Source organism: Pecten maximus, chromosome 3 (assembly GCF_902652985.1).
Source record: "Pecten maximus chromosome 3, xPecMax1.1, whole genome shotgun sequence".
NCBI lineage: Eukaryota > Metazoa > Mollusca > Bivalvia > Pectinida > Pectinidae > Pecten > Pecten maximus.
Window position 1 is genome coordinate 14431187 of NC_047017.1, and position 18944 is coordinate 14450130.

Below are 18944 nucleotides of genomic sequence, written 5' to 3' on the forward strand. Positions count from 1 at the left end.
TCTTTTATTTTAGATGAAAGTTCCGTAACAGAAAAATCAATATCTCCTGAAAATTTGTCTCAGGTAAGTCTGTTATATGATCTGATTTAGCCAATAACTGAAGATAAGCTTTCGATATAGGGACTAGACTAGACAAACAGCCAAGGCAAGACATGACATTCTCACATACTTCGCTGGGTTAGCCCACAGTTGCTAGGGAAATGATACACCCTCCTGTAAGAGTTTGGCTGGCCAGCACTCTGTAAGCCACGTGCTGATTGGCCAAAGCTCTTACATTCGGGTTGAGATATCTCAATCCACGGAACAGACACATGTTAGATTCTATTATTTACTAGCCTGAAAATGTATATGAAATCAGATCTATTCTAAGGAAACCAAATTGATCAATTTCTTGATAGAGAGATGGCTGGGAAATTTGTACTAATTTCAAGTGGTCTTGACCTTTTAGCCTGAACAGCCCCTGTTTCAGTAGAGTGGGAGAGATGATTTTGTATGTTGTGTCTTGCTCCTGTTTTAGGAAGCAGAATCCCTGAAGACTCGAGTAGAAAGTCTGGAGAAAGAGAGAGTAACTCACCTGTCGCAAATCGAGAAACTCACAGAGCAAGTCAAGCAGCTAGGGGATGATCTGGAGACATCACAGACAAGTCGAGAGAAAGACGTTGTCCAGTTGCAGCAAACTATCCGAGGTAAAGCGGTTGTAAATAGGAAAAAAAATCAATCTGTATTTCAAATACGGAATCGGTGTCAATATTCTGTTAGATTTCTGTATTTTTCATCCATTTCCCTTTTCCTTTTGAAATTTGAAAAATTTTGTTTTATTTAGACATCTTACAATTTTTTTTTCTTCTATTTTTCAGATCGAGAGACTGAGGTAGCAGCTCTACGGACAGAGTATGAGAAGGTGTGCAGCAGTTTGCATAGCACTAAATACCATCTTCTGGACCAGTTGGATGCAAACCATGTACATACCAAACAAAAGATTGCTAAATATAATTATCTCCCTTTAAATTTATTTTTGGTTTGCTATATCACCCTTGTGCTTTAAAATTATAATCCAAATCTGTCAGTTTTATTTCATTTCCACTTTAATAATGAATTCCTTCAAGTAATCTCGCAGAGTTTTAATACACAACCATTTCTTCTATATGTACCAAGCACCGAGATGTATTGACTTTTGTTTCACGCATGATTTACTTTTGGTCTGGTTTTGCATGAGCGGTCGTTGCATCCAACTTTTCCGTTTGAGTACACTTACTAATAATTTTTGTCTTTATATTTTCAATTTTTGTTACATATATTTTGCTGAAGCATGATGCTTTGAAAAAACATAACATTTAGAAAATTCCTCTGATATACCTTTCTTTTGTCTGTGTTAGAATCATAGAAATTAGTCGGGAGATTATGAGTTTCTGTAGTAGCAGAAAATGGATGTGTGTGTGTTGAGAATCCTAAGCATGTAGAGATGTGTGTTCGTAAAGACCTGACAGTACCAGTGTCTGTCCAATCCTTTGTGTAGAATGCCCTTTTTGCCTGACCTTGCAGAGCCATTGAAATGTATTTGACCTTTAACCCTTCAAGGCCATCGCTGCACGTTTTCAGTTTTTGCTTGACAAGTCGCATTTTTCGCATGGAAAGGGTTCAGTATAAAGTTGCATTTATAAATCACTTTTTTATCATCAAGCTCAGCTTAATTTATATATCTTAGCATTTAATGCTTATTTTTCAATAGCTTTTAACAAATTTGAAAATTTTTCTTCATGAATAAAACAACAAAGAGACAAAAAAATTACAGTTAGATTTATTTTTGAGCTGCATTTTATAAAAGAAAGAAATTGAATTGGCGAAGACAACTGAGAAATTCCACAAACACTATAGAGTATTTCTGGATGTGCTATTGTATGATGTTCTACACCGATAGGCCCAGGCACTAGAATTGCTAGGAGATCTACAGGAAGTCAGAAGAGTCATTGGCTCTGAGGCAAGGACACACAGACAGAGAGCGGCCAGGGAAAAACAGGAGTTGGTCAATCAGATCATACAGTCTGGTAACAAGGTTAGCGCTCCCGTCCATGTCAAAACTACATTTGTACTACCAGGATAGGTTAAGGTGTGCACTCCGGGGCATTCTAGGTGGAGTGGGCATATAAAAGTATTGATATTTTTGTATTTTCTTCTCAGCAGGCAGGGTTTTTCTTAAACGACACAGTAAAATTGTCTAGGTTTGTGTTTGATTCTGAGTGTGAAATGTGTGAATGTCTGATTATGTATGTCAACACCACAAATTTTACTAAAATAAGTCAAGTAGGATTATATTTATATTAATATAAGATGTTGAATGTTAAACTTGTTTTCATTTATAGCAGCGTAACCTGAAAGACTGTGTGGCAGTTCTTCAAGAGGAGCAGGATGCTGTTACCACAGAAACCAATGAGATGCTAACAGACTTGGGCAGCACAGAAAACCAGAATCTTACTGCAGGTACACACATACATACCCTGTTACCTTCATCATAATTGAATTTGTAGACTTCATGTTGGAAAAGTATTTCTCCTTAAGAAGAACTTTTGTCATTATTCAACTTTTTATTGTATCTGATTAATTAATTTGAGAACTGGGATGACAATCAATTTTGGGGAATTCTTTTTCTGACAGGCATCATTGACACCATAGAGCAAGAAAACTTACTTCTGAAGAAGAAGACAATAGAACAACAAGAGCAGATAACTCTGTTGGAAAAGGCATTACAGACTGTGAGTTCAGAAAGACAACGATCTGACAGTGGAGTGCAGTCTTCCTCGGACCAGGACCAGCTTTCCATTACGTCTGAAATGTCCGAACTCTCACAGCGCAACAAACTGCTCGACGAACAGGTAGCCTTGCTACAAAAGCAGATTGATCGGTACGAACTGGATATTGAACAGTTCGAGGTGGTTAAGTCTGACTGGCAGTCCGAGAAAGAGGCTCTGGAGGATGTGTTGATGGATCTGAGGGAAGAACTGCGTGACAAGGAAAATTCCCTCAATATTCTGCAGGCTCAAAAAGTAAGATTCTTTTACAGGACATTTAACACTGTATCATATTTTTACCAATACATTCAATCTGTTTTGACCTGTGCCGTTAGAAAGAAAACATGCTGTTCGTGTTGTTATGAAGTATTAATGTACTAAATATAACGATATTTGAATATAGACTGTACAAAGACCTACTATGAACATAGCATCATAGAATTCACCATGAAATTTTATGTCTCGTAGATCAGAGTTTTAACTTAATTGGGTGAACTATTTCAGGGTTTAGCCGAGGCTGAAAGGAGAGGAAGGAGGGCCCTGGAGGCTACAGAGGCTGATGATGAGGTTTGTACATTGTTTATGTGTTATAACCTTTGTGTGTACCATATATGATATATAACCGCATGATTACTAGTTTATATTTCATGTTCGTATCAAATTTAACCAACCAGTGAACATGTTTCTGACATAAAATCATAATCCAGCTCTTAGAAAATTGCATCCAGAATAGAATGTTTGGCTTTGACTGTAGATTTGCTTTTAATTAGTTACAACTGTTACAGTTCTTGTTTTATGAAAGTATTAAATATGAGAAAACATTTAGGATAAACAGGACAAACAAAATTTCTAGTAAATGTGAATAAAACAACAAAACTTGCCATATCTGACCCCTGAGTAGTCTGACATCCTGTCTAATCAAACTATGATGTAATCTAATTTCTAATGTATACATTAAATCAAACCTGTTCAATTTGACATCGTGTTTAATTTGACCAATATGTTATGTCCCAAAGTTTGTCATATTACAAAGGTTCAACTGAATATATAAACTGTGTAAAGACTAAACAACTGTCTGTGTGATATTTGAGATAGAAAGGAATACAACTACATATTGATAGACACAGTTTTACACTGTAAACATGGCTATTTCTGTGGGGTTTAATTTTGTGATTTTTATTAGTAAACTGTATGTGTAGAGGTTATTTCCCAAATTTTTTCTTTTGCACTTGTTCTGTACATACCACATACGTACAAAATAATATTAGTGGTGGAAATTTTCAAGGGCAAATAGCCTTTGTGTATTTAAGATAAATTTCCCCCTCACATACCCATGTTTACAGTATGCTAACTGTGACTTGACATGACAGTCTGTGTTTTGTTGTTTGTATAAATAGCTGTAGATGTACTGACCTGTGTGGAATGTAGCTTTGCATTAATACCTTTATGTAGCGTTCATCGATTTAACAATTTGTATGTTTGGAGTGGGGTAATAACATCATGCTTGCACGTTTGTAGAGTGTGGAGAACACTTCACCCCCCGATCCTGTAGATAGTGACTCCGACCTTGATAATAGCTCACTTGACCTTGGCATGGAGCTTGAATCGTTTAGTCATAAAGTGGAGCTACTAACCCAGGCTAATGCACAGTTGGAATATGAGAGAGATCTCTTAATCTCAGAAAAGGTTACTAGCTATTTGTTTCATAACACAGTCCATTGATATATTAACAACCACTTTCTAATATTTTTTAACATCTTAACAATTTTAACATCTTAACAACAGTTACTTCTTTTGTAGAAACAAAAAATACTCATTTTGCTTCATATTTTTATTGAAAAAAAAAAGGAAGAAATTTTTAAAATGTAAAATCAGATTTTCTGATTGTATATTAAATGAAACAAAAAACACTGTATATCCTGTTGAAGTTGACCCCTGTCTAATCTAGATTCTGTCAATACCAGCTTGGATATTGTGTCATGTTATTTTTCCGTCCTGTAGTGAAGTGTGTCGACCTGTCTATCCCCTGTCTGTTCTGTCTTGTATCGGCTCTTTCCATTCTTCTTTAGTTGACTGCCAAATTTATCTTTCAGAATTCAAATATATGATCAATCTGTTTTGATTTTAGTTTATTATCAATTATAAATAATCTCTGCTATCTGGTCATCAATTATAAATAATCAGTTTAAAAAAATTCAATTCTTAATTATTTTCTGCTCTTAAATCTTTCCTAGTATATTTTCGAAGTATATTTACTTGAAAATTGATTATGAAATCAAATTTTTGATCGTTCACTTTTCTGAATCTATAAACCAGATCCCAGTAAAATCCAGTGATTCTGTAATGGAAAGGTAAAGATAATACATGTTATCTATTTTTATTTTGAAATCATTTGAGAAGGTTCAGCGATAACAGCTTTACTCTATCATACTAACTGTTATATAGTTTATAATACTAACAATCATAGATCTTAACAACGTTAACAGGGTTGGTAATCGAGTTTCATTTATTTCAGGCTCATCGTGAAGATGAAGAATCTGAAGAGAAAACTGGTGCTAAATCAGGTAAGGTGTAAACAATAAAATGTAGATGTGTTAATGAATCGACATGCTGATAATTTCTCTGAAAATATCTACAACATAACAAAGAATACAAGTGATGTGTTAATGATTGTGCTTGTGTTGGTGAACTTCTCATCAACCCTTATGTTATTTAAAATACCTATAACAACAACAAAAAAGAGCCAAAAAAAGGAAGAAAAGTATATTAATTTAGTCTAAATGGAAAACTAATTTTAGTCTAAATGGAAAGCTACTTTAGTCTAAATAGAAAGCTAATTTAGTCTTAATGGGAAGCTAATAACATTTGTTGTAACAATCCTAGTATATACTTGAGGTTCTGTGATCAAGGGTGTAATCACATAATATGTCAAAGTATAAATAAAAAGCTAGTGAAAGGTGTTCATTATATTTTTGTACATCCTGTGATAAATTTGAAATTACTTGTTTTTCAGATGAACTTATTGCCATGGAGAAGATCTTAGCAACCAAGGATGACCAGATAGCAGAGATGACTGTTGACAATGAAGGTCTGGAGGCCCACATAAAGGAATTGACACTTCAGCATCAGCAGCATATAGAAGAGATGAAGCTGAGAGCTGAGCAGCAGCTCAACACCAGTGTGGATCAAGTGTCACACCTTCAAGAAGATCTACAACAGCTGCAACTGGACAAAAATACCCTGGAGACAAGTCTGGCAGAGTCTGAGAAGACTGCGGGTAGTATGTCTGCCATTCAGGAGCAACTAGATGCCAGTCTTTGTGAGGTGTCACTTCTCAAGACTGAACTCCAGGAAAAGACAGGTCTACTGGCAGAGGCTAAGACGGAAAAGGCTGAACTGGAAACTGGCCTTGAGGAGCTGGATGCCCAGAACCAGGAGGCTATGGATCAACTCATTCGTATACGTGATGACCTTGTCAAACAATTGGAGCAGGCTCGTACCCAAGGTAACAGTGCTGTCCATGAGATGAAAAATCTCAAACAGCAGCTAGGGGAAATAAAACACAAGTTAGAAGAAAGTGAGAGAAAGAATCAAGGACTTCAGCAACAGCTGGACAATGCTGAAGGTCAATCAGAGGTCAAAGGGGAGAGTTCATCAGAAGAGGTTCAGAATTTAATCAAAACTAAGGATGATCTGATTGAACTGGTGAAAGAAGTGCGAGGTCAGGTACAGGAAAAAGAGGAAATTGTTCAGAGGTTAGAGGACCAGTTGGAAGAGGCCGAGTGGCAGACACAGGAGAAAGAGGAGCAGATATCCAACCTCCAACAACAGCTAGTGTCCCTTAGGGAGTGGGAAGGCTTGGATGACCAGTCTGATGTGTCTGATTTAGATCTCAATGATCTAAAAGATAAAAACTTGACTCTTGAAAATGATGTGAAGAGGTTAAAACAGTCTTTAGTAGATCTTCAGCAAATCTGTGATAAAAAAGACGATGAAATAAAAGATGTGAGACAGAAGTTACAGAGCGGTGCTTTAGCAGTAAATAACCTCCATATGGACATAAAAGACCTGGAGGATAGTCTAAAGAAAAGTGAGAAAACTGTTTCAGAGAAAGTGGAAACAATTAAGACACTTAAAAAATCCAAAGTCGAGCTACAAACTAAGCAAAGTGATCTAGAGGTGAAACTTCATTCCTTACAACAATCGTACGAATCACTCCAGAAAGAGGCTGGAGGAAATTCCGAAACGGATATCCTGAGAGATCGCCTGAGAGCTACAGATGAGGAAATATCTTCCCTTAAAATAAACATAAAAACATATAAAGAAAAACTAGAGGAAAATACAACTGAAAAAGAAAGTCTTCAGCTTCGTATTCAAGAGTTAAAAGCTAACTTAGAGGATTCAACTAAGCTTAATGTAAATTATACACAACAGTTATCTGAAGATAGAGATCAATTTAAGGTAGAAATTTCAAAATCATCTGAGAAAATTAAAGATTTAGAACAGAAAATACATGCTCTCCATGAGGAGAGGGAATCTGATGGAAATCACTTTAGTATAACTCTAAACTCACTTGAGGGCAAGATCAAAGACTTGGAGGAGTATATAGAGGAACTGAAGAAGGAGCGTGAGCTGGACTCGACCTCTCTAGAGGCAGAACATCAGCGACTTATGGAGGCCTGTCACATCAAAGGTGTGGAAACGACCGAACTACAAGGTAAGGTGGAGCACCTTGAAAGTGAGGTAGACCACCTTAGGGAACGGATGGCGTCAGCATTGGAAAAGCAAAAACAGCAGTCGGATCTCCTGGAGGAGAAAGAAAACAACATCCTGATACTCAAACAGGAGGTAGATCAAGCATTGGAAAGGCAAAAACAGCAATCGGACCTCCTCAAGGAGAAACAAGCTGATGCCATAACGCTCAGTCAGGAGAAATCCCAACTAGAGGAGGAGCAAGAAGCTTCTATAGCCAAGATCAGAGAACAGGAGCTGATGTTGGAAAATCTACATAGTCTAGAGGGGAATTTACACTCTCTCCAAGAGGAGAACATTGGCCTCAGGGCAGAGTTAGAGGACTTGTCAAGAGATAAAAATGTTGACTCGGGTATGTTAGATGTGGTTACTGATCTTGAATCTGAACTCAACACAGCCAAACAAAGGGTTGCAGAACTAGAGTTAGAGATAGCTGAATATCAGAATCAAGTTAAAGTCACTAGTTTTGTGGAAAACGAATCAGCATTTACACGCGAGCAAGTAACACAGATGGAGGAAGATCTTATTATGTTTAAGCAGACTCTTACTTCTCGTGATGATAAGATCAGGGAACTTCAGGATTTCGTAATGGAAAAGGACTTGGAAATCAGCCAACTTAATAAGCAGGTAATGGAGACATCATATCTTAAAAACGATAATAAGACTTACGGAAATCGGGAATATCCAGATAAGAGTGAGACAGAGGTTAATGAGGATGTCATGGTGAAATCTTCGGCCGAGACAGTGACAATGCAGAATGGTAGTGTGAAAGATGAGGATTGGTTGGAACAGGAAAGCAACGTCGTAGAGGAAATGGAACAACTACAGCAGGTTATACACGAGAAGGACAAAGTGATTCGTGAGTTGCAGCTCAACAACACCTCATTACTGAAAATGATGGATAACAAGGCGGCAAAGGGGGAGCACAATGCCATGGATGTACACAAACTGGAAAATGAGGTCAGAGCACTAAAGATGGAGAGAGAGCAGATTCTGGCAGTCATGAACGAGAAGTCACGGGAGTGTAGTAACCAAAAGAGTGAAGTTCATCGACTGATGAATATCATATCAGCAGAGAAAGTTGCTCTAGACAAGCTAACAACAGACAACCAGGAGTTGAAGCAGAAGAAGGACAGTCCTCTTGACGATATGCACAAGGAGGCACTACAGAACTTGTCCAGACTCGTCAGGGATAAGGATTTGGAAATAGAGGCTCTAACACAAAAGAATCAGACTCTGCTTCAGGTCCTGCAGGAGTCCTCTGGAGGAGGCATGGAAATCAGCAACCTGATGCAGGACAAAGATAATCTAATGAAGCAATTGGCTGCTCTTCAGGCAGAGAGGGAGCAAATGGTCACTTACCTCAACCAAAAACACCAGGAGAGTCTCGCCTATCACAACGAGATCCAGCGTCTTACCAGCTTCATGAACTCTGAATCGGAAAAATATACACAGATTCAACAGGACTTTGACAAACTGAAACCACAGTTTGAAGACAAGAAACAGGCCTTACTGAAAATTCAGAATGAGTTGATAAACTACAAGCAGAAATATACAGAACTTGAGGTGAAACATGGAGAGCTTCTGCAGCGGTCTAATGCTTCCGAGACAGTAGATCTGTCATCGTACAACAGTCGGGTAGAGGAGGTGAAGTCTCTACACGAAAAACATCAGGAAATGATAGAGGTGATAAAAGATCGGGACAGTAAACTCCAGACACTACATCAACAGTGTGTGGAGTGGAAGGAGAGCATCGCGTGCAAGGACACAGAGATCAGTGGGCTCCGCAAACAACTGGACAGTCTGACATTCCAGACCCAGGGTCTACAGACAGAGCTTGAGGATATCAACTCACAAAAATTATCTTTCCAGCAAAATGCCAGTGAGCAGGCTGCCCAGATTCAGCTGCTGAAGGATGCCAATAGTCAGTTAACATTATCACTACAGCAACGGGAATTTCAGTTAAAGAGTCTGGAAGAAAAGAGCCAGACGTTGACGGCTATTGTACAGGATCAACAGAAAGGCACTGACCAACAGGAACAGGTGGACCGCCTCATACAGGAAAATGAGGCCATACTGACCCAGGCCAGGCAGCTGCAGGCTGAACGCGACCAGGCCATGATGGTAGTGTCGCAGCACCAACAAGCCATACTTCAGCTGCAAAGGGAGGTAAGCCAGCATTGTGCATCAGGATTGGAAATATTTAAGTATTAAGGTTTCAGAGTGCATGAAAATGGCTTAAACATTGTTACAGTATATATAAATTACTGTATGTTGTTAAATATATAATTGATACAGTCACAATACTAACATTGCATGTAATAAAATAACCAAATCACTAATTGGTATACAGCATGCGAAAAAACACAGCATATCTAACATATATATTAAGTGAGTTTTTAATTGCATTGTCTTTCAGCAACATTTACTCTACATAATATGATTAGATATATATTCGTTTGAATTATTGTTTGCTAGATGTCATCACAGAAGGAAAGAGAAGCAAAGGCATTAAGGGAGCTGGAGAGACTGAAGGCCCACTTGATACAGGTAATTAGGGGTTACAATTCAGATATCTCACCACTACTCAGATTACCACAAGTAATTAGGGGTTACAATTCAGATATCTCACCACTACTCGGATTACCACAGGTAATTAGGGGTTACAATTCAGATATCTCACCACTACTCGGATTACCACAGGTAATTATGGGTTACAATTCAGACATCTCACCACGACTCGGATTACCACAGGTAATTAGGGGTTACAATTCAGATATCTCGCCACTACTCAGATTACCACAGGTAATTAGGGGTTACAATTCAGATGTCTCACCACTACTCAGATTACCACAGGTAATTAGGGGTTACAATTCAGATGTCTCACCACTACTCAGATTACCACAGGTAATTAGGGGTTACAATTCAGATATCTCACCACTACTCGGATTACCACAGGTAATTAGGGGTTACAATTCAGATATCTCACCACTACTCGGATTACCACAGGTAATTAGGGGTTACAATTCAGATGTCTCACCACTACTCAGATTACCACAGGTAATTAGGGGTTACAATTCAGATATCTCGCCACTACTCGGATTACCACAGGTAATTAGGGGTTACAATTCAGATATCTCACCACTACTAGGATTACCACAGGGTTCGACGACGGAACACTTACTATAGTCGGTGAGATGAAGCCTAGCAATAGGCGGAGTCATGTAGGCAGTAAACCTGCAACTAACTGGCCACAGGAACTTTACTGCCTGCATGTGATTTTCTAAATCAGAACTACATCAAAGTAATTTCTTATTTTCTCTATATACAATATATATATATAATCCATATTGTAGAACCTGTCCTAAAGGCCAACTGTATGTAACAAACCTGTCTATCAAGACCAGTATTTCTGGTCCCAATGTAGCACAATTCATTGTGTATGAACCCCTACCTGTCTATAAAGGCCACTTTTGTCTGCGACCTTACTGGCCTTTATAGACAAGTTTGATTGTGTATCTTTACTATTATAGTAAATAATACCTGTTAATTTTTTTAGGTGGAAGAAAGTTACACGAAGGAGGCTCTAGATGCAGAAGAAAGGGAGAAAGATCTTAGGAACCGACTGGCAGGGGCAGAGGAATCACTGCTTTCATCATCTTCTGCAGTTGAGAATGCAAGGTAGGCTTAAATGTTGAAAGGAATACAGTATAGAAACAACAATAAAGAATAGCAATGCTCTGAATTAGACTTATATGATTACCAAAGCTAAATAATAGACTTTATGCAAGTTCTTAAGTGAAGAATACTGAAATAATTACTTGAGATTTAAAGAGTTTCACTTGGGTAAATTATTTACTGCATCACATATCTCTTGACAGCCAACAAGCCAGTCTACAGGTGGATAGTCTTCACCAGCAGCTGATGTCAGCAGCCACACAACGGGACCAGGCCTACTTACAGATCTCATCCCTCCAGGATCAGGTACAACAGTACAGCATGTCCCTCGCAAATCTACAGATGGTCCTCGAGCAGTTTCAGCAAGGTCAGTATTTTATTTTATGAACAAAGACAATAAACAAGTGATATGATTTAGACCATTGTTTATTACTGATATTTACATTTTGGCTAAGGGGCTGTAACAGCTGTGGTATTCACACTGCCTTAGGTTGATGTCGGCCATTAGGGAATTAAGTAAATATCAGTAAAGTTTTGTTGCTGGCTGAGTCTAATAATGGAGCAATATTACGAATAGAACATAAAATTTAAAGCAACTACTTTCCTTTAGGAAATTGAAGAAATAGATATAGTGTTATACCACTGTCATCTGAATCCAAGTTTGTTTCTAAAGAAATTCACAAAATTTATTATTTCTTTGTATGAGATTATATGCAGTACAATAAGTTGAATTGGGAACTTTAGAACATTTGCTTCATTACAAATGATTAATAATTTGAAAATGTTGTAGTGTGAACACTACTTTATCTGATGTATTGAGTGTTCTGACAATTTTATGGTTAAGTTGATTTCACCTTATGTGTACCATCTTCAACACCAATAAATTTTACAGAAAAGGAAGTTTTAGTGGCCACAGAGGTGGAGCGTTACCAAAGAGAAAATTCTTCACTGCAGAATTCAATGGAACAGTTACAGAAAGAACTAGTCCAGACAAAGGTATTTATATAACAGAATATTGGAACTTCAAACTTTAAAATATAGATTTGAAAAACATTGAAATTTCAATAAGATCATATCAATTAACCTGCAACATCCTATTCTAAAACGTCACTGAATCCCATGCTTTGCAGGAGAGTCTTTCAGAGGCAGAGGACGGACTAGAAGCAGCTGCTCGTCTGATGGAACAGTTGGACAGAAAAGAGGAAGCTCTGGCGGCCTTAAAGGAAGAAGGTAATGTGTCTTCTACTAACTTCTCTTCTCTATCACCTCACGTATATATAGCACATAGCACTGTTACGGGCAATGTCATTGGGTGTAGGCAATGTCTCCAGCAATCTCATTGGCTGTAATCAAGAAAGTTAGCCTTGCTGCAAGTATTATAAAATATTTAATCATTTTTAGAAAGCAGAAGTTATACAGTATAACCTGTCTAAACCATATGTCACCAGGGCCCATTTGAACTGAAATATGATGCATTCAATTTGCATCACTAAACTGATAACACACTTTGATAAATTACATTTACATAACATAGTTCAAGTGTAAGTTTGATGTAGAGGGAAAATTGTTAGAGCGAGGCCATTTAAAGATTAACTGATGTGTCGAAGAGAATTTTGGGACTAGAATTAAATAAGTTGTGTTAGAAAGATGTATTTACTGAAAATTGAATAACAAGCCTGGTTTTCAGACATGATCAGGGCATTGGCAGGGCATTAGACAGGTTTTACTGCTGTGATATAAGATGGGTAATGTAGGGACAAAATACCGGTCAGTATAGACAGGTATCTGGATAAGACAGGGGTCAGTATAGCCAGGTTACCCTATATTGCTAATGCTCCAAATGCAAGAACGTTTGGTCAGATGTTGGGAATTTTTACTGTCATATTCCTAAGCTTTAATTTCTATCTGTAGAGCATGCTTTGTAAGCATGCTGGACTGGAAAATGGGCAAAAATATTTTAACAATGTATATGTTATGCTAGGCATGCATTTGTTTCTGCATTTTATAACTGAATTATATCTATATATATACATATATCATTAATCAGATATCTACAAAAGTTTTACTGTACACCAACAAGTAATGTTTGTGATTCATCGTCGGTATCTTAGATGCACAGAACGACAATACCATGTATGTAGTAAATAGGACGAATATTGTATAAAAGAACCTTATGTGCTTTTCTAAAGCAGAATATTGGCCTTACTTTCCCGCAATAAAACCTCTCTCCATCCCAGACCTGCTGACTGCCCTGTCCAAACCAAGTGTTGTTTTCTATTGAAACAAAGAGTGTGCTTTACTCTTCTCCTGGCTTACGTTTGATTTTCCAATTTGAATTTGCTACTTTCTGCCTTCTGCTTCTATCAAAGAAAAACCTTTTGATAAAACAGCATACGCTTTTGTTTTTAAATTCCCAAATCTTGCTTTGTCTAGTAGGAAATCTGTTTGGCTTGTTGATAATTGTCGAGGAGATTGACACGACCAGTTGGTTGTCTAATATCAGCTGGTAATCCTGAGATGAGGCAGCACCGCTCAGGATGCTGGCAGATATTACCCAAACAGTTGGGGAACGGTCCAGGGCAGAACGGCAGTGGTCTCTATCCCTCCCTGTAGTTGCTTAGTGTGCCCAGTGGGGCACAAGCATTTGCTTGTAGAGCCTGCTTAAATCAATTCTCAATGTAATATTTGTAAAGGTAGAAAAATAGCCAAAAAATATCAAATCTCAGTTTAATATTTGTAAAGGCAGAAAAATAGCCAAAAAATATCAATTCTCAATTTCATATTGGTAAAGGTAGAAAAATAGCCAAAAAATATCAACTCTCAATGTAATATTTGTAAAGGTAGAAAAATATATAAAAATTTCAATTCTCAATGTTATATTTGTAAAGGTAGAAAAATAGCCAAAAAATAACCTAAAAGTATATATAGTCCATATCTTCAAAAATGCTAAAATAGCACAGGTTAGGTCAAATTTTAATGAAATCACTTTCTTTGTAGTTTTCACTATACTATGTCAGTGAAACTGTGTTAATACAAAATTTGATTAGATATTTCATATCAAAACAAAAACTGTACATTGAGTCTTTAATACTGTTTCCTGCTTGCAAGATATTAGAATATAACTTTGGTGTGTTTCTCTTTCCTGCTGCACTGACTTTGCTATCCTGCACATTGCTTTACATGTATTAACAAGAGCAGACTAATAAACAGCCAACCATATATAATAAACAGAGAACCATATACACTGTATAAAACAAAATTTTGTATTTTCAGTAAAATACTTCAATAACTTGTACATATCTTGTTTAGATAATTTTCGTTCATATGTATTGGAAATTTTTAAAAGACATCTTGAATACTTGCCGTATACCAGGATCTTCAGTGTAGAATGGGTAGGCTTAGCACAGCGATAGTATTGCGAGCTTCCCTGGGAGAGTTTCCCTGCGTGATCTGGCGACTCTATGACTGAACTAGTGCATGGTTTCTGCATTGATTTCTTGTCCTGCCTTGCAGCTGCCAATAATGTTGGTGTTTGTCTAATCTCAGCTGGTAATTCTGAGTGAAACTTCAGGCCTCAAGTTACCAGCCGAGACTACACAAATACTTCCGGGTTCACCCAGCGTCTGGTAACGAGCACTAATACCGAATAACACTGGACACGTAACACTGTAACTCAGCATGCTGCATCTTCACCTGCAGTATCCATGGTAACCAGCATGTCATGAATGGGGAACAGGTGCTTCTGGTTTTTCATTTTATAATTTTGGTGTAATTTTTTTTTTTTTTTGTTATTCACTGTTTCTTTCCTAAGTAAATCATACGTATTTAATAATAACATTTACATTTATGACCAAGTCTATCAGGAATTTTATTTCAGGATTATATGTGTCTGGAATGTTTATATGTGTTACTACATGATAGCGTTGGGTGATATTTCGACTTGTTTGTCCCTGCCTGATTGCATTGTGTGAATGGCTGATTAGACCTGTTGAGAGGTCCAATTTTCTACTAGACGTGTCCTGCTGTAGAATATAACCCCCATTAAGAGGTAACAAGAGAATGTTTTTGCATTTCGCCATATGGCTGCCGTGCCGACCATGTGAGCATGAGCATGAAGGAGTACCATCTGTGAGTATTACATCAGGTACTGAAGATTGCACGCATCAGTACCTTTTGTGGTATTCTTAGTTTGTAGCTCCAGCACTTCAGAACGCCATCAAACCAACCAGACGGACATGAACTTCAAATAGCATTTACAATGTACAGCTCTCTCTATTTATGTCCAAGTTTCTGTGTAAGCTGTTTACAATGTTAAAAAACTTTTCTTAGTTTTCACAGAAGACGGTAAAATTGCTGTTGTGATGATCAATATTAATGTAGATATTTCTGTATCGATTTCTGGATGATTGGATTCTTTAAATTTTAAAAAAAGTTTCTTGTTCGTACATTATATTCATAATTTTTCTCAAAAACAATAAATACAGTCAAGCTTTGTTATCACAAAGTCAGTGGTATCATGAAATTCTTTGAGATATCCTGAGTATTTAGGTAACCAAGTATATATTATATAAAGTTTTGCTGTCTGAACTTCAGTTTTACTTCAAGTGAAGCAGGGTCTGAATGATCAGAGTTTGGAAGTTGGACTGTGCATGTTCATCAACTTAATGCCAGAATAGCTAACTGTTTGTTGTGAAATCTTACTGTATTTCATAACCTTTATGATAGCAGCATAACATATACTAGCAGATTTTATGCTATTAATATTATGTAGATATTGAAATAAAATGTATACATGAAAAAGTACCCCTGGCCAGTAGATATGAGGTACTGTCATAAATTACTATATATACATTACACTGACTCAATCTGTACATAACGTTTACAGTTCAGCTTCGAGAGACTGCATTGAAGGCAGCGGAGGATCAAATATCTGAACTACGAACCATCCGCGAGTCTAAAGTCGAAAAGTGAGTAACATGGCAGAATTAAGTACACAATGATGTATGTTTTGTTGTTCCTAAATGACTCAAGGTATTGAAGGGCACTAAAACTATACAAAACTAAGTTTACCTTTTGTAATGATATACTGTATATGGTACATACCTATTTTATGGTTTGTGACTGTGACCCTTGACACATGGCTATGGAAATTATTTAAGATATTTCACAATCTGCTTTTGTTTACATATTGTGTTACTATATGTTTGACTTCTACTGTTTAAATTTTATGATAATGTACAGTTAAGTAACAAATGTTGATTTGTTTTGAATTTTAATAAATTTAGCACTAATGTGATAAAATCTTTTCAGTTTCAAAATGGATTCTCTTTAAGTGTTAACTTGCCAAGTCCAATCTATGTTGTTGTTGTACCTGCACATATATATGTTCCCATTTTTATGTTTTTACAGGGTTGTAATCAAGAACCTCTTCCTGGGCTACTTTACGACCCCTAAAGGCCAACAGCAGCAAGTCCTCAAGGCAATCGGAGGTGTACTTGGTTTCACGCCCACCGACTATGAAAAGGTAACAATTCAAGCATGCCTAAATAGAGGGGATTGCTTTGGTAACTGTGTAAAAACAGAAATAACAGACAAAAATTTCCCTAATTTTTTCTGCAAATTTGAGAATATCTTGATATATGTACAGATTTCCGATGAAAAATGTTGAAATGTTTTGTGGAAAAGAAATCAAGATTTTTTTTAAGCTTGTTTTCATTGTTTAATTTTCTTTCTTGATTGTTGTCAACAGATATCAATTTTGAACAAGAGCTGGATGCCCGGTTTCCTAAGATTTGGTGGAGGGACTCCTTCTCCACTCTCCTCACCTGTCCACACACCTCACAGACAAAACACATCCACACCACGCGCAGATAAGGTAGGCCATTTTATGTAGAAGTAATTTTCGAAAAAGAGAAAACTTTAATATCCTAAAATAAATATCATACCTAGTAAATATATAGCATTTAATAACAACATTCAAATGCTGTGTTGAAAAGACAAAACATTGTATAAATTATTAATATACTTGAACAGGAGACTATTACTTACATGTGTTTTATTAGTTCTTAATCTTTTTTCAGTCATTTTCCGAATTATTTGTGAAATTCTTGGAGAAGGAATCATCGCCTCCCCCTCCAAGCCTCCGCCTGCCTGCTGAGGAGATGGTCCTGGATGTACAGAAACAGAAGGACAAACCAGCCTACAATCCCTTCACTGCTCCCCGACATGTGGCCATGCCAGGCCAGACAGGGACCAGCGCCGCCTCTCACGACTCCCATATCCTCATGTCCTCAGCTCCCATGTCGCCAACGCTAGCTGTGTTCACACCAGTGACAGCACATACCACACCCATAAACACTTCTAGTGAAATTCTCAAAGATGTCCTTTCAGCGAGATAGCGAAGCTACATGACTAGTGCCAATTTTTAAACTTTTGAAAGTCTATATTGAAGTATCTCATCCTGAGAGAAAATCTTTCAGACACAGGAATGTCAGAAATTGTTCATTGTGGGCATTGTGGTAAATAAATAGATTTGAATTGTATGAAAACATATCAAGGTTCTGCTGGCCCTGGTTTCATTTTTGTTGACATAAAGTCCTTAACTTGAATTGTTTTTTTCTTTTTTTGCCATAGGAAAGAATTATCAGATTTATGGGGGGGGAATCTTAGTTTTTAATAAGGAAATTCTATAAAGTTTTCCTGTGGATAATTTGAAGTGAAAGATTTTCCTGAATTAAGTTAAGGAATATTGATGAACTGGGGCAAGGGTTTTACAGAAATAAACCTTAATGTGACTTGAATCAGTATGTAGTTGACCGTGAAATGATATGTGAACAATTTCATAATTGTGCAATGATTAAATACACAGGGATAATGAATTAAATTTTACGTTGTGAAATGTCCTACAATTATTTCCATTTTAGCTGGGAACAACTTTTATTGCATGAATAAATGTTTTGTGAATATTTGTAAGTTAATGAGTTTGAAGTGTGAATGAAGCATTGTCGAGTAAGGTTGAGTGTTCATTATCAATATCATGTACATGTATATAAAAGATCTATTTGTATATACAATTTATGGTAAATACTGTATACAATATCATTTCAGTAAGAAGTACATATTAAAAGTGAGACATGGATAATTTATTTATGATATTAAGTAGGTGTACAGGTGTATATGACCGTTTAAATCGGGAAAGAAGTGGGAATACTGGTAGTGGTTTTAAAGTACACATCAGGAAGTTCCGATTTTTCAATTGTCTATAGTTTTACATGGCTAATCAGAAACAACTTAAGTGCTGAAGATAGTTCTTTTGATGGAAGAAAGACTTGTTACATAATATTAATTTAAATACCAAAAGTTGGCTGGATCTACTTTGTCACCTCTTATTTATTTTTCCATTTCATCTTAATATCTTAATAATTTATCATCTTCAGCCATTGGTATTAAATCAGTTCTTGATGTATGACTAATGAATTATATTTTGCCATTTGTGTTATATCAGTTCTTGATATATCATCAATAAATCACCTTCTGCCATTGGTACTAAGTCGGCTCTTGTGTATACATATACCAGCACTAAATTGTATTGGAGGGTATGAGAGGGATACAACTTTGATATATGTCCAGGTTGTATAAGTGTATGTATCAGTATGAGTTGTACAATAGTATGTACATGTGATTTTACTTGCTACTGGAAAGAGATTATATAAAAAGGTTATAAAACAT

General features: G+C 36.8%; 1 protein-coding gene across 5 annotated transcripts in view; it reads left to right on the top strand.

The window, feature by feature from the left end:
- The window catches only part of LOC117323296 (thyroid receptor-interacting protein 11-like), a 49945-nt gene extending 31001 nt beyond the window's left edge, over window positions 1-18944 (top strand). Inside the window, exons 8-26 of one of the 5 annotated variants that reach the window (XM_033878430.1) lie at window positions 14-63; window positions 518-686; window positions 858-961; window positions 1919-2053; window positions 2361-2478; window positions 2653-3041; window positions 3291-3353; window positions 4305-4472; window positions 5302-5350; window positions 5800-9707; window positions 10017-10088; window positions 11098-11219; window positions 11420-11583; window positions 12109-12212; window positions 12347-12446; window positions 16102-16183; window positions 16626-16740; window positions 16966-17091; window positions 17297-18944. In XM_033878430.1, the coding sequence (XP_033734321.1) occupies window positions 14-63; window positions 518-686; window positions 858-961; window positions 1919-2053; window positions 2361-2478; window positions 2653-3041; window positions 3291-3353; window positions 4305-4472; window positions 5302-5350; window positions 5800-9707; window positions 10017-10088; window positions 11098-11219; window positions 11420-11583; window positions 12109-12212; window positions 12347-12446; window positions 16102-16183; window positions 16626-16740; window positions 16966-17091; window positions 17297-17614 (6356 nt within the window). In that variant the 3' untranslated portion in view covers window positions 17615-18944. The remainder of the gene's footprint in view (window positions 1-13; window positions 64-517; window positions 687-857; window positions 962-1918; window positions 2054-2360; window positions 2479-2652; window positions 3042-3290; window positions 3354-4304; window positions 4473-5301; window positions 5351-5799; window positions 9708-10016; window positions 10089-11097; window positions 11220-11419; window positions 11584-12108; window positions 12213-12346; window positions 12447-16101; window positions 16184-16625; window positions 16741-16965; window positions 17092-17296) is intronic. The other 4 variants (XM_033878431.1, XM_033878434.1, XM_033878432.1 and 1 more) reach the window with 4 other exon arrangements.